We start from the raw sequence: 15,991 nt of genomic DNA on the forward strand, positions 1-15,991 counted from the left end.
GTCCCAGGACTGAATCTAGGATCCAGTCCAGTGGTTAGAAAAGTAATCCATAAAGTAATTAATTGCATTCGAGCTCATGGGGAATTTCTGGTTAATGTGTTTGAAATTGTGTTGCCTATTTGCAACAACTTACTACTGTACTTAAAAAGTCTATTCCCTATTTGAAAAGTATCCAACTAAAAGTAACTCATTCTCTTGCCTATTTGAAAAGTATCCAACTAAAAGTAACTCATTCTGAGAAAAGTATATCTTGATACCTTGTTGGTTCTAAAATAAAACTATTTTTTTATACAAACAATTGGCATAGAGTTCAGTTCTTGAGTGTGTGAGACCATTTGCTGACAGAGTACAACAAATGATTTTCACTGTCCTCTGATACTGCCTTACTTCTCGACCAAGCTACCACTTTAGAGTGTAAGGTAATATCCAACTTTAACCTCTGCCAAACCTCTGGGGACTGTGGACTCTGTACACACTGTACCTTACTTTGGTCCAGTATATACAGAGCCACTTTCTTACAAATTCAGATCCTGCACCACAGCTCATACAATAGTTTTAGAAAAGCATACTAGCAAATTACAGTACTTCAATACATAAAAGCAGTTTTTACTCTTGTTTAAAAAAAATCAAAACAATCAGAATGTAAACCACTTGCTCGGCTGTTGAAAATGGCACTGCTCAGCGGTTGTGAAGTCTAGGCATTTGTGATGCAAACTGAAACTAAGGTGCAGTGGCATTTATAGCAAACGGTTGCCCAGGTTTGTGTGGCACCACTGTAAATTCTCGGAGCGTGAAAAAGGTTTACTGACTTAATGGTAGCTATGCATTTTAAACAGATTGTTCTGTTCTGTAAAAGGCTAAACATCACTCATCCAACCTTACCAGCCCAAAACATTTAATTTTCGACATTTTATAACCATAATGAGGCAAAGACAAAGCCAATCGCCCATTAGCTTTTCATGGCGTACTGCAGAATCCTCCAGCCTGGCACTTTCATCACTTTCTACTTAAACTGTTTGTTTCCTTTGCCTGTAGTACTTACTAGTACATGGACAACTGATGTCCAGGTGTCTTAGAGGATATTCCTTTTTCTTCTTTACTTGCCTTACATTATGTGATACAGACGTTGATTAAAAGATACTATATGATTACAAAAACCTGCAACTGCACTAACTGTTTGACAGTACAATTTAACATACGTTCAAAGCCTTGGTAAAGTCCACAAGGACAAAACATGTGTTGGCTGCTCTATTATTCTTGGCTGTTCATCTCTCCTAGCCTAAAATTTGTGAAAATGTGACTATTCCGAAAACAGCAATAAGGAAAATGCTACTTACCAGTATGCATCTGTTCTTAGTATGTAGAGCTGCAGATTCGTACACTTTGCATTAGTTCGCCACCTGGTGTTGGGCTCGGATGATTGCAGGTTGTTGTCTTCTTGGAAGAAGTCTTTGTAGTCACGAGATAGGCGACTCCTCCCTTGGACAATACAGCGCATGGGCATCGGCTCCATCCTTAGATTGGTTTTCGCCATGATGGGAAATGGAGCTAGTAGAAGTAAAGAAAGAAGGATGTCCATGCGTGTGCATCTAAGTAAGATGAAAAACTGGAACGGATACAAGTCCCGGGGAGGCGGGAGGGCGTGTACAACTCTGCAGCTCTACATGCCAAGAACAGATGCATGCTGGTAAGTAGCATTTTCCGTTCGAGGCATATGAGATGCAGATTGTTCACTATGCATTGATTGTGCAGCAGTGTCTCCCTTAGCGGTGGTCACCTGTATCCGTTGCAGTAGTTTGAACGAGTTCTAAGGACAGTTTTGCCTACGGCAGCTTGCTGCTTGGCTTTCACATCCACACAATAGTGTTTGGTGAATGTGTGTGGTGTAGACCATGTTGCTGCCTTGCATATGCCCTCTAGGGGTACGTTTCATAAGAATGCCATAGAGGCTCCTAGTTTGCGCTCTAGGAGGAACTGTTAATGTACGTTTAGCTTTAATATAGCATGTTTGTATACACTTTACAATCCACCTTGCAATCCCACCCTTTGAGATGGGGTTGCCTTTGTGTGGTCGAGAAAAAGATACAAACAGTTGTTTTGTCTTTCGAAAGGATTTAGTTCTATCTATATAGTATAAGAGAGCCCTCTTAACATCTAATGTGTGTATAGCCCTTTCCACTACAGAGTCTGGGTTTTGGAAAAACACCGGTAACTCTACGGATTGATTAAGGTGAAAAGGAATGATAACCACTTTGTTGGGATGTATTTGAAAGAATGGTTTTTGTATAGTGAAAGCTTGTATCTCACTTACTCTTCTGAGAGAAGTAATGGCAACAAGGAAAGCTGTTTTCCATGTTAGGAATTGCAGTTCACATTCATGTAGCGGCTCGAAAGGGGGCCCCATGAGTCTTGTAAGGACAAGATTGAGGTTCCACACAGGAGAAGGTGTTAACCTGGTTGGGATTACTCTTTTTAATCCTTCCATGAATGCTTTGATTGCAGGTACTCTGAAGAGAGAGAGATGTTGCCTGTTTTGTAAATAGGCTGCATTTGCTGCAAGGTGCAGGCGTATGGAAGAATATGCCAAATTAGACCTTTGTAAATGTAAAAGGTAGCAAATGATATTTTGGATGGAAGCATCCAGGGGATCAATTTGATTATTTTTGCAATAAATGGCAAATCTTTTCCATTTAGCGGCATAACACGCTCTGGTAGTGAGTTTCCTAGCCTCTTTGATGATATTCATACAGTCTAGTGGTATGTTTAGATAACCAACCAAATTCTAAGACTTCAGGAGCCAGATCGCCAAATTCAATTGGTTTGGGTCTGGGTGTCTGATTTCTCCATGGTTCTGTGTTAACAGGGAGGGTGTGAGCCGTAGCTTTTGATGTGGAACTAGAGAAAGATCTAGTAGTGTGGTGAACCACCGTTGGCGTGCCCATGTGGGAGCTACGAGGATCAGTGTGAGAGACTGTTGTCTGAGCTTGCGTACTACTAATGGAATGAGTGGGAGAGGCGGAAAAGCGTACGCAAATCTGCCTGACCAGATCATCCATATCGCATTGCCTTCGGACAGTGGGCGTGGAAACCTGGCGGCGAAGGCTGGACATTTTGCGTTTTAGTTTGTGGCAAACAGATCTATGTGTGGGTGCCCCCACCTTTAAAAGAATGGCTGAAGAACTTGTGGATGTAGTTCCCATTCATGAATCTGTTGTGACTGCAGACTTAACAGATCTGCTATCTGATTGTGAACTCCTAGAATGTGTTCCACTAACAGATAAATGTTTTGAGGAATGGCCCATCTCCAAATGTTTTGTGCAAGTTGGGACAATTGCAGAGAGTGTCCCCCCCCCTGTTTTTGTATATAGTACATGGCTGTCATATTGTCCGTCCGGATTAGGACAGCTTTGTGTTGTTCTTGAAGTTGAAAAGTTTTGAGTGCTAAGAATATTGCTAGCAGCTCTAGATGGTTGATATAGAGAAGTTTTTGTTGATTGGTCCATTGGCCCTGAGTTGTGTGATGTAAGATGGGCTCCCCACCCTGTTGTGAGCACTACTTGTGGAACAGGCTTGAGGAACGGCCGCCCCTTTGTCAAGTTTTTGGTGTTCCACCACTGCAGAGAGCGATGCGTTCGGCTGTCTACCAACACCAGGTCTGTTAGTTGACCTTGAGCTTGGTTCCACTGTTGTGCTAGGCATTCTTGTAATGGGTGCATTTGCAATCTTGTGTGTGGTACTATGAAGATGCAAGATGCCATCATGCCTATTAGTCTCAAACACCCTGGCTTGCACAGATTGTTGGTGTTGAAAAGCTGAGACTAAGGCTTAAATGCTCTGTATCCTTGCTGGACTGGGATACGCTAGAGCTGTAGACTTGTTTATTGTAGCCCCTAGATACTGATGTACATGCGAAGGCTGCAGGTGCGACTTGTTGTCCTTTATTGTAAACCCTAGGTCGTGCAATGTTTTAATTGTCTGATGTGTGTGTTGGACACGGATTGAATGACTATGCTTTTATGAGCCAATCGTCTAGATAAGGAAAGACATGTATTTGTTGTCTCCTGGGATGTGCTGCTACTACTGCTAGGCACTTTGTGAATACTCTTGGTGCCGTTGTCACTCCGAATGGAAGGACTTTGAACTGATAATGTTGTCCTTCCAATACAAACCTTCGATTTTTCCTGTGAGCAGGATGTATAGGAATGTGAAAGTAGGTGTCCTTTAGATCTAATGTTGTAAGGAAGTCGCCTTGTTGCAGCAGTGGAAGCACTTGTTGCAGAGTGATCATATGAAAATGATCTGATTGTATGTAATGGTAGAGGGGCCTGAGGTCTAGAATTGGCCTTCGTGTTTTGTCCTTTTTGGGGAATTAGAAAGTACAGATTAAACCCCTGTTCCTTGTTCTTCTAAAAGAACTATCTGAATAGCATCTTCTTGTAGAAGTGATAGAACCTCCTGTTGAAGCAGAGTCAGATGGTCTGTAGACATTGGACGCTGCCTGGGAGGTATGTGTGGAGGGGTTGCTGTAAGTTCCAGGCAGTATCCATGTTGGATAGTCTGATTAACCCACTTGTCTGTTGTAATGGAGTTCCAGACAGGTAGGAACTGTGTTTATCTGCCACCTACAGGGGTGGAATGCTGTGGGGGTAGAAGAGGAAAGTCACTGTTTTGTGGCAGAAGAGGATCGGTTGTTACGGTTACTGCGACCTCTTCCTTTTTTATTATTGCTCTGTATCCTCCTCCAAAGTATCCCTTATTAGAGGATGTTTGGGATTTGAAAGATGTTGTAGTGTCTGCTCCAGTTTGTTTGGAGCCTCCTCTGTATGAGGAGCGACGAAAGGAGCTTCTAGCTGGTGTGGACTGTAAAGCCCCCATAGACTTTGCGGTGTCCAAATCTTTCTTTATTTTTTCCAACGTAGTGTCTACTTCTGGGCCAAAATAACTGGTTCTGATTAAATGTTGATTTAAAATGGTGGTTTGCACTTCTTTAAACCCTGAAATGCGTAACCACGCATGTCTCCTGAATATGACACTGGTGTTTACAGCTCTAGATGCTGTGTCTGCGACAAGTAGCGTGCATTTATTGAGGCATTGGATATTAACTGACCTTCCTGTATAAGGTCATTTGCTTGATCTTTGTACTGATCTGGTAGGTGCTCAAGTAGTTTTTGTAATTGGTCATAATGAGCCCTATTGAAACGCGAGGAGGGCTTGTGTATTTGCTATACACCAGATGTTTGTAGCTTGTGCAGCTATTCTCTCACCTGACGCGTCAATTACTTTTAATTCTTTGTCAGGTGGGGGTGCTTCGGCAGAAGTTTGAGAGCTTGCCATCTTCCTAGCATTGGCCACAACTAATGAGTCTAGTGGCAGATGTCCTTTAATGTAGACGGGATCTGTGGGTGCTGGTCTATATTTCTTCTCAATTCTAGGGTTTAATATTCTAGAACGTACAGGGTCTTCAAATACCTCTGGAGCGTGTTTTATAACCCCTTTGATCATGGGAAGAATTTGAGCAGACCACTGAGACTGCTCAAAGGTATCTAGGAGAAAATATTCTATGCTATTGGAATGCATAGGGACTCCATGGTAAATAGCAGCTCTGTTTAACAGCTGACCAAAACCAATGGTACCTCCTAGAGGGGAAAGCTTTGATGGGTATGACCGGTTCGGGGATGTCAGGCACATTTTGTGGGTTTGTAAAATCCCATGTAGGTACATTTTTTGGGTTTGAAAAATCCCTTACACACATCTACCTGGTATGAATCAGGGTCTTGAATGTCCTCCCCTCCACCCAAATTGTATTCATCATCATTCTGCTGTGGGGGATGAGATGATAATGGAGAAAGTACAGGAGAGATTTGAGGTGATATGTGAGGAGGATCAGGAGAAGGAAAGAAAGGTGTAGGAGAGGAAGGGTGCATAGGAGATGTTGCACAGTCCTTTTTGGCAGGGACCACAGGTGTGGGTGGTGCATCTGCGGGTCTCTTCTTGTGAGGTGTAGCATCTACATGACATGTTTTTGGGTCTATGTAGATCTTCTTTTGTCGAGGATCTAGTTTAAAAAGTTTTTCCTGCTCTACATCCTTCTTGGGCGTAGATTTTTTTTGGTTCCAGAGGAGGTTGCCGTGTCTCTTTAGCCTTGGGAGGTGTTATAACGTCCTGTGGCATATTTTTTGGTGCCGAAGGTGTTGTTTTCGGCTTTGTAGGCATGTTCGAGGATTTGGGCACCTCAGAATCAGGCTTTGAGTTCTTCGGCGTCGAAGGTGTAGAAGTAGACTGCTTCGGAGCTGGTGCTTCTTTCGGTGCCGGTACGGGTCTTTTGGCTTCGGTGCCGGTACGGGTCTTTTTGGCTTCGGTGCCGGTACGGGTGTTTTTGGCTTCGGTGCCGGTACGGGTCTTTTTGGCTTCGGTGCCGGTACGGGTCTTTTTGGCTTCGGTGCCGAAGGGTCTTTTTGGCTTCGGTGCCGAAGGGTCTTTTTGGCTTCGGTGCCGAAGGGTCTTTTTGGCTTCGGTGCCGAAGGGTCTTTTTGGCTTCGGTGCCGAAGGGTCTTTTTGGCTTCGGAGTGGAAGGGTCTTTATTTTTTGGTGCCAATGGCAGAGGCTTGCTCGGTGTTTAGGCACTAGAAGGCTTAGTTGGTTTCTTCGGAGCCGGGCTGGAAAGCGGTGCTTTCAAAGCAGGTATTCGGTCTCGACTGGGCCGTTTGGGCAGATGCTGACCTTTGCCTTCGGTTTGGGCAGAATATGTGGTGCAGGGACAAGAGTACTCACGCGCTGACCCGATGGAATGGAGTGATCTGAGCCGTCTGCCTCCGATACGATCTGGAGATCAGGTGAGTCTTCTTCGGGAACGAGGGGAACCTCTTTGTCGAAGATGTCTTCCGGTACTGGAGCTGATCCTCATTTTGTGTCGACGTGCTCTCCGATCTCGGATGGTTTTCTTTGATCGGAAGGATGAACAAGCTGTGCAGGTCGACTCGTCATGTTCCGGCGATAGGCAGAGGTTGCAGACCTCGTGGTGGTCGCTATGTGGAAACTTTGCTTGACATACCGGGCATCTCTTGAACGGAGTTCTTTCCATGTGGTGTAGGCCGCACGGCGTCAATAGGCCTAACGGCCCACTTCGATGACCGGAATGGAAACGATGGCGTCGAAAAGTATTGTAGTCTATGTCGAAGGTAGTTATTGAAAGTTTGTGTAAGTTCTGTGCTTCGAAGTTGCTGAAAATTCTTTTTCTGGCCGGAGCGGAGAAACTTTCATCCGAACCCAGTGGCGGACAAAAACAATCTAAGGATGGAGCCGATGCCCATGCGCAGTACTGTCAAAGGGAGGAGTCACCTATCTCGTGACTACATAGACTTCTTCCAAGAAGACAACATGCAATCATTCGAGCCCAACACCAGGTGGCGATCTAATGCACCGAACATGTTACCCAATCAAACCTTATGGAGACTTATTTTTACTGACATTCCAAACCCTTGCTTGCTTCAAACTGTAGTGGGTGCTCTACCTCGGATGAACCCATAACTTACACCTTAGGTACCAGGGTGTTTAGGACCAATTTGAGCACCGCTATTTCAATTAAAATTATACCAGCTTCGACTAAATGCAATGTTGTATGTTACTTGCCACATGTTTTATAAATGTGTAATGATATGAATTCACAGCTAGCATTCTAATAGTTTTATAACGATGCCTGGGTGCTGTAATTTTGTATTCTTACTTTCCCCATTCATTCAACAACAATGTGCTTTCTTTATAATCACCCACCACCCACTTTAACATGAGAGAAAGTCGAATTCCCAATAGTCACCCTGCCAACATCTGAATTCTGCACAGCAGCGTCACATTTTTTTGCAATGTTCTTTTATTTCCAGTTTAGGTGAAAAGATGCTTTTAGTTTTGAATCTTCAATTAAATACTTAATAAAGAAAGCAAAAAAGTATTTACAGATTTTACTAGAACAGCAGTAGATCCTTGGTTGTTTGGATTTAATAATTACAAGCATCTCCATAAACATGTTGGGGGCAAAGAAACCACTTCGGCGCTCCCTTGCAGAAGACATGTAGAGGCAGCTATATGATTGTGTCTCTTAACGCAAATTGCAGTAAAACATGGCGCATAATATTAGCAAAATCTGGAGAAGAAAAAAATATATACCCCCCGCCCTTTCATTTATTTACAGAACTGTTAAAAGAAATCCCACCAATATAGCAGGAACTCCGTACGGCCGCTGAAAGTTCTGCTCCGATTCAACATTTTATTAAGTTTTGATTTTAAAAAAAAGTTTTATAATAATCCATAACAAGGTTTGAACCTCCTCTTCAGCTATACAAACCCCTTCAGGAAAAAAATAATTAATGGGGTCCAAACCCCAAACCAAACAAAATTTTGTAATAATTTTATATATATATATATATATATATATTTATATATATCTATATTTCAGCAACAGGGAAGGTGCAAAGTTCCACGCCTTACCCCCAATAACGGCGATTTTTTTGTGTTTTGTGTTTTTTTTCCTTTCACAGCGCCAAGCATATCTATGGTGTGCAGAGCGCATCAGAAATTAATCCGAGTTGCCATAGGTGAGTGGGCCTGAATTGAGTCTTTACAGTCCCGCACTCCTCAAGTACTCCGTTTATTTAGCCACAAACCAATACAGGCTTTCAAAACAGAACCCAAAAAAGAAAAAAGAACGAAAACAAAATGAAGTGTTGAAAATGGAGGGGGGCGGTGACAATCCAACACCATTCCAATGAGTTCAAGTCTACTCCACACCTCCATAAACGCAGGATTGTGTATCCCCTCTCTCTCTTCAATCTCCCGTGGGGGTTGGGGGAAGTTTTATTCCATTCTTCGTAATGCAAATCAGTCAAGTGAAAAAAAGTCAAAGTTTGGTGTCTCTGCCCCAAAGACCGAGCCAGCTTCAGTTATTGTCCGACTCGTCTTCTGCTTCTCGCAACCACGTGAAAAAAGCAGTGACGGACTTGAGTGCTACGCCTTTACCCTGTTGCTCAGCTGGGTCCTTGCTAGACTCCCATTTGTAGAAGGCTTCCTCCTTAATGACGTCCTCATCATACAAAGCATCAAAGAACATTCGTAGAAGATCTACAGAAAGAAAAGCATGGTGTTACTGAGTGCAAGGACTGGAGAGGCAGGTGAGACAGTGCATGCTTTATCTGCGATACAAAATACTATTTGTTATGAGAACCTACAAATGGGCACATTTCTGAATGGGCATATTAAAATAAATCTTAATTCACAGATGAAAGAATTTAACACCCAATTGTTCAATGCCTTCACCTCCTGCAAGGCCAATGTAAAAAGCTTCCGTACAAAATGGTAATGTATTGGCCTCTCATGCAGGAACATACAGCTGGTATTGAGATAGTCTTGAGGATCAGTCCAAACTGAAATCACCAAGACACCCAGCAAAAAGAAGGCATTAAAGGGATAGCTTCTAGAGCGAATGCTCCAATACACAACATTTTTTATCTTATGCTAGACAAATGGAAATCTACCTGCGTCAAACATAAACTGAAGATAATGGTGAAACACCATGGAAAAGGAAGTCTTAAAGAAATTGAAGACTAACCTTGAGGTAATAAATAGCAATGCGCTTTTAGATTTGAAAACTTCTAACAACAAATTCAAAAGGCAAAGAACTAAAGGAGCTAGGGAATATAAAACTTATATGTATTCAAAATACAAATTAACAGGAATCTTCTCATAGGTCTATCGAAAAATGTTATATATATATTCTCCAGTTACCCAACCCCAGGAAACAGGTGAAGGAAAAAATGTGAAGAGGTCCACGAAGGAAGCATAGGAACTGTAAGCAAGGACATCTGGTTGTATAGTCCTATCGGAGACAATCATTTGACGAAAGGGTCGAGACTAAATGCAATTTAATCACACTGGTCAATAGCTGAACGTCCTTACTTGGGGGCTGATCAAGTTTGCTGACTAGGGCTTGTAAGGCGTACAGGGCTTGTAACTCTTTCTGTTCGTCACTGAAGTACTTCTGAAGAAGCTTGGCTCGGCTCCTAATCACAGCAATGTCCACCCGGTACGGATTCTCAACTGAAAGAAGGAATTTTGTTTATTCCCCATGCATGAGTGTAGCACCAAAGTAGTCTTGATTTGTACCATACAGAATTAGGTAACTAGATTTAAACAATCAACAAGAAATACCCATCTTAGAATGTCTGAGCAGTGGTCAATTAATCTTACAACCACAACAACCTATTAATGGACTAAGTACTGTAAAATAATGGCTACATGACCGGATACATTAAAAAACCCCAGATGTTTTGTACATGAATATTTTCGTTTTCCTACTGAAATGTCAGATTCTTTTAAATGCTAAGATCATTTACATAACACATTTACACCATATATGGTTTGAAAGGGATCTCTGAATCTGGGTGACCTTCATGATTTGGGGATTCTTAGAGAGCAGCATTCAAGCTGGCTCTGTATATACCATACCAAAGTGAGGTGTAGTGTGCACAGAGTCCAGTGGAACCCCAAATGTAGGCAGAGGTAAACATAGTTAGCACCTTATTCTCTATTAGTGGTGGTGTGGTCGAGCAGTGAGGCTGTATCAGAGGGTTGTGTTAAGCATTTGTTGTACACACTGTCCGCAAATGAAATCACACACCTACAGATTGAACTTCAAACCAAATGCTTTTGTATAAAAATATATATTTTTAGTTATTTTATTTTCTAGAACCAAGCAAGACTGGCACAGGGAAGCAATAAATACTTTAAAGTAGTAACGCAGTTTGAATGGCAACTGTATATGCACTTTGATTTGATAACAGTAGAGCTAATAGTAATGCAATGCTTTTGATATACTGTACATATACTTTGTATTGGCTTTTTATAGAAAGTCAAGTAGATTATCCAATGGGGGATAGGGGGGCTCCGGTTGGTGGCTGCTTACAAGCAGGTTACTTGGTTCTGAGAGCAAAGATTCTGGACTTAAGCTCAGGGGATTGCAAATGCTACTTACCAGTATGCATCTGTTCTTGGCATGTAGGGCTGCTACGTTCATATCTGTGCATAGATCGCCGCCCAGCAGCCCTACATGCCAAGAACAGATGCATACTGGTAAGTAGCATTTGCAGTTCGAGGCATGTGGGCTGCTGAATTCATATCTGTGCATAGAATATATAGCAGTCCCTCCATTAGCGGCGGCCGCCCGTGCCAGCTGCAGCAGTTTGGAAAAGTGTCTTGAGAACAGCCTGCCCTACAGCTGCCTGCTGTTTAGAGTGCACGTCTACACAGTAATGTTTAGTAAATGTATGTGTGGTAGACCATGTGGCTGCTCTACATATGTCCTCTAAGGGAATGTTTCCAAGGAAGGCCATAGAGGCCCCCAACTTTCTGGTGGAGTGGGCTCTTGGTGGAATTGTAAGAGTGCGTTTTGCCTTTGCATAGCAGATCTGAATACACTTCACGATCAGCCTAGCAATACCAGCCTTGGAAATAGCGTTACCTTTGTGGTGTGGCGCAAAGGCAACGAAAAGCTGCTTAGTCTTTCTAAAATCCTTGGTCCTATCAATGTAATACATTAGGGCCCTTTTAACGTCAAGGGTGTGGAGCATCCGCTCTGCCAGTGACTCAGGATTTTGAAAAAACACCGGCAACTCAATTGTTTGGTTTATGTGGAACTGAGACACAACCTTGGGTAGAAATTTAGGGTTAGTGCGGAGCACTACCCTGTTAGCATGAACCTGGAAGAAAGGCTCTTGTATTGTGAGGGCTTACAGCTCACTAACCCTCCGTAGCGATGTAATTGCTACTAAGAAAGCCACTTTCCAAGTCAAGAACTGAAGTTCGCAAGAATGTAGTGGCTCAAAGGGAGGACCCATCAGTCTTGTAAGAACCACATTGAGGTTCCATTCTGGAGCTGGTGGAGTCCGTGGTGGAATGACCCTTTTAAGTCCTTCCAGGAAAGCTTTGATAGCAGGCACTTTGAAAAGTGAAAGGTGCTGTCTATTCTGGAGGTATGCGGCCATTGCAGACAGGTGAATGCGGATGGAAGTATATGCCAAATTACACTGGTACAGATGGAACAGGTAACAGATGATGTTCTGAATGGAAGCATCTAGTGGATTAATGTTGTGGTTTGCGCAATAAATGACAAACCGCTTCCATTTGGCCGCATAACATGCTCTAGTAGTGGGCTTTCTTGCCTCCCGAATGATGTCCATGCAATAGGGAGGAAGGTTAAGGTAGCCAAACTCTAGGACCTCAGGAGCCAGATCGCCAGGTTGAGCTGTTGCGGATCTGGGTGCTGAATGTCGCCATGGCTCTGCGTCAGAAGGCTGGGTGTGAGATGAAGCCTTTGATGCGGTACCACGGAAAGTTCCAGAAACGTGGTTACCATGGTTGGCGAGCCCACGTTGGAGCAACCAGGATGAGAGTCATCGAGTGCTGCCTGAGCTTGCGCGCCACCAGCGGTATCAGGGGTGCTGGGGGAAAAGCGTACGCAAATCTGCCTGACCAGTTCATCCATATCGCATTGCCCTGCGATTGCGGGTGTGGGAACCTGGCAGCGAAGCTTTGGCATTTTGCGTTCTCCCTTGTGGCGAACAGGTCTATCTCTGGATGACCCCATCTTTGGAAGTACGGCTGGAGTACTGATGGATGCATCTCCCACTCGTGCATTTGGTGGCTGTGCCTGCTGAGCAGGTCCGCCTTCTGATTGTCTTTGCTTGGGAGGTGTTCTGCCATGAGGAAGATGTTCCTCTGAATGGCCCACTTCCACATGCTCTGAGCCAGATGAGACAGCTGCGGAGAGTGTGTTCCCCCCGGTTTCTGAATGTAGTACATGGCCGTCATGTTGTCCGTCCGGATCAACACGACCTTGTTGCACAGATGTACTTTGAATGCCTTTAAGGCCATGAAGATTGCCATCAGTTCTAGCACATTGATGTGCATCTTCTTCTGCTGTAGTGTCCATAGTCCCTGCACTGTGTATTGGAGTACATGCGCTCCCCATCCCTGGAGAGAAGCGTCCGTCAGGATGATCTGCGGCACAGGCTCTTGAAACGGTCGGCCCTTGCAAAGGTTTTGTGGATTCCACCAATGCAGAGAGTTGTATGCCCGACCGCTCACCAACACTAGGTCTTTCAACTGCCCGTGAGCCTGAGTCCACTGACGTGCTAAGCACTCCTGAAGCGGACGCATATGTAGTCTCGCGTGTGAGACTATGGAGATGCAGGAGGCCATCATGCCCATCAACTGCATGAACACTCTTGCTGGAAGCGAGTGCTGAGGTCTGAATCTTTGGATCAGCGACTGAATGCTGTCGACTCACTGAATTCGGCTGCGCAGTGGCCGCCAGAGTGTTTATGGTCGCACCCAGATACTGCCGTATGTGGGCGGGCTGGAGATGGGATTTTGGGTAATTCAGTGAGAACCCCAGATCGTGCAGAAGGTGAATGGTGTGGGACACGTGGTCGGCGCACTGCTGGGCCGACTTTGCTTGAATGAGCAAGTCGTCCAGATAGGGGTAGACGTGGATGTTCTGACGTCTCAGATGCGCCGCCACCGTCGCTAGACACTTTGTGAAGACCCTGGGCGCTGTGGTGACCCCAAAAGGCAGAACCTTGAACTGGTAGTGCTGGTTTTGAATGGTGAACCTCAGGTACTTTCTGTGTGAAGGATGCAGGGGAATGTGAAAGTACGCATCCTTGAGGTCCAGAGTCGCCAGGAAGTCCCCTTGCCGAAGCAGTGGGAGAACCTGCTGCAGCGTGAGCATATGGAAATGTTCTGACAGAATGTAAAAGTTGAGGTCTGAGGTCTAGGATGGGCCTGAGGGATCCGTCCTTCTTTGGAATTAGAAAGTACAGGGAGTTAACTCCTGTACCCCTTTCCTGCATGGGAACGAGCTCTATTGCTCCTTTTTGCAGCATGACGTTGACTTCCTGCTGCAACAAGTGCAAGTGCTCGCCGGACATAGGACGGCTTTTTGGGGGTATGTTGGGTGGAGTGGATGTGAGCTCCAGACAATAACCGTATTGGATAAGAGATCTGACCCACCTGTCCGTGGTGATGGACTTCCACACGGGCAGGAACTGCTGGAGTCTCCCCCCGACCCGTGTTGCGTGGTCGGGGGGCAGTGACAAGGCGTCACTGTTTGCTGGCGGTGGAGGACCTGGTGCTGTTATTTCCACGTCCTCTGCCTTTGACGTTGTTGCCACGGTATCCACCCCGACCCTTGTTGGTATATGAGGATTGGGTGTTACTCTTATAGAATTGCGTGGATTGTGACGCTTGACCCCTTGAGGTGCCTCTGTTACTGGAGCGGCGAAAGTAACCACCCCGAAACTGCTGAGACTGCAGGGCACCCATAGATTTAGCAGTGTCAGTGTCTTTTTTCATTTTTTCGAGGGTGGCATCCACTTCTGGGCCAAACAGGTGGTCTGGATTGACAGTTTGGTTTAGGATGGTAGTTTGAATGTCTGGTTTAAAGCCTGATATTCTGAGCCATGCATGTCTACGCAGTAGAACGCTAGTGTTTATTGCTCTTGAGGCGGTATCAGCCACATCCAGAGCACACTTAATTGAAGCATTGGTGATAAGCTTCCCCTCCTGAATCAACATTTCAGTTGCCTCCTTATACTGATCTGGCAAGTGCTGTAGAAGGGTCTCTAGAGTGTCGTAGTGTGCCCTGTCGTATCGTGCAAGTAGCGCCTGCGTGTTGGATATGCGCCACATATTGGCTGCCTGCGCAGCAATACGTTTCCCCGAAGCCTCAAATACTTTTGATTCCTTGTCTGGGGGAGGAGCACCACCCGTAGTCTGTGAGTTGGCTCTTTTGCGTGCATTGGAGACAACCAAAGCATCCAGTGGCAACTGTCCTCTGATATATGTTGGATCAGTGGGCGCTGCCTTGTACTTCTTATCAATACGAGGATTAATGACTCTTGCCCGGGTGGGCGCCTTGAAAACCTCTGGCGCATGTTTTAACACCCCTTTGAGCATTGGCAATGTCTTAACAGTTTTTTCAGCCACTGAAAAGGTGTCAAAGAGAAAATCGACGTCAACTGGGTCTGCATGGAGATCGAAGTCATGATTGGCTGCAGCTCTTTCAATTAGAGCGTTGAAGGCCGCAGAGTCTTCTGTTGGGGAAGTCTTTGCTGCAAAAAGCTGCGGCTCTTGTCCCGAATGAGGGTCCCCAGGGTCGCCCCCGGCAGACCATGGCTCAGTCACATCCTCTGGGTCTGAGTAAACTGGATAAGCATACTCATCCTCATCGTTTCCATCACCCTCCTCGACATTAGAATGAGTGGGTGAGAGTTCCTGACTTTGTGGAGATGCAGGCTCCATAGGGGCAGATGCACCCGCAGAGCCCAACTTCTTTGGACTCTGCGGGGGGCTCCGGGGTTATCTTCCGTTTAAGGAGAGAGAGCTTGCCTGTGTTTGCGTCGATGATCACCTCTCGACGCTCCTCCTCCGCCAGTGGTTGGTGGCGCGGGCTTGGAACCACCAACGATCCCTTTGGCGTCGAAGGTACCTTTAAGGGCACTTCGGCCCCAGGTTTCGCAGTGAAAGCCTTCGGCGCCGTCTTCGGCGGCAACGTGAAGAGAATCGGCGTCTGCGCCTTCGCCGGTTTCTGTAGAGGCTTGGGCGGCACAGTGTCCTTTGGCTCGACCGCCGCGGCCCCCTCCCAAATACGCTGAAGGGACTCCGCGACCTTCTTGGTGAACGAGGCGGAGGGACGGACCGGCTCGAGAGAGTCTTCCGAAGCCGGGTTTGGGTCGGCAACCAAGGACGCAGTCTTCGGAGCCGACGCAGCTCCCCCCTTTGCCTTGTCAAGTGGCGCAGCTCCCCCCTTTGCCTTGTCAAGTGGCGCAGCTCCCCCCTTTGCCTTGTCAAGTGGAAGCAGTGCAGTTAGAGACTTGGGGTCGTCCTGCCGCTTCTTCGGGGCCTTCTTATGGTCGTCGACCTTCTTGGTGTCGATGCGACTCTT

General features: G+C 45.5%; 1 protein-coding gene across 3 annotated transcripts in view; it reads right to left on the minus strand.

The window, feature by feature from the left end:
- Positions 1-7,974: 7,974 nt before the first annotated feature.
- The window catches only part of EIF4G1 (eukaryotic translation initiation factor 4 gamma 1), a 1,004,595-nt gene continuing 996,578 nt past the window's right edge, over positions 7,975-15,991 (minus strand). For all 3 annotated transcript variants that reach the window (XM_086944451.1, XM_086944450.1, XM_086944449.1), the window contains 2 exons: positions 9,946-10,086; positions 7,975-9,111 (listed from right to left, as the gene is read on the minus strand). In XM_086944451.1, coding sequence (XP_086800577.1) covers positions 8,930-9,111; positions 9,946-10,086 — 323 coding nt within the window. In that variant the 3' untranslated portion in view covers positions 7,975-8,929. The remainder of the gene's footprint in view (positions 9,112-9,945; positions 10,087-15,991) is intronic.

This window comes from Lissotriton vulgaris, chromosome 11 (assembly GCF_964263255.1).
Source record: "Lissotriton vulgaris chromosome 11, aLisVul1.2, whole genome shotgun sequence".
Classification (NCBI taxonomy): Eukaryota; Metazoa; Chordata; class Amphibia; order Caudata; family Salamandridae; genus Lissotriton; species Lissotriton vulgaris.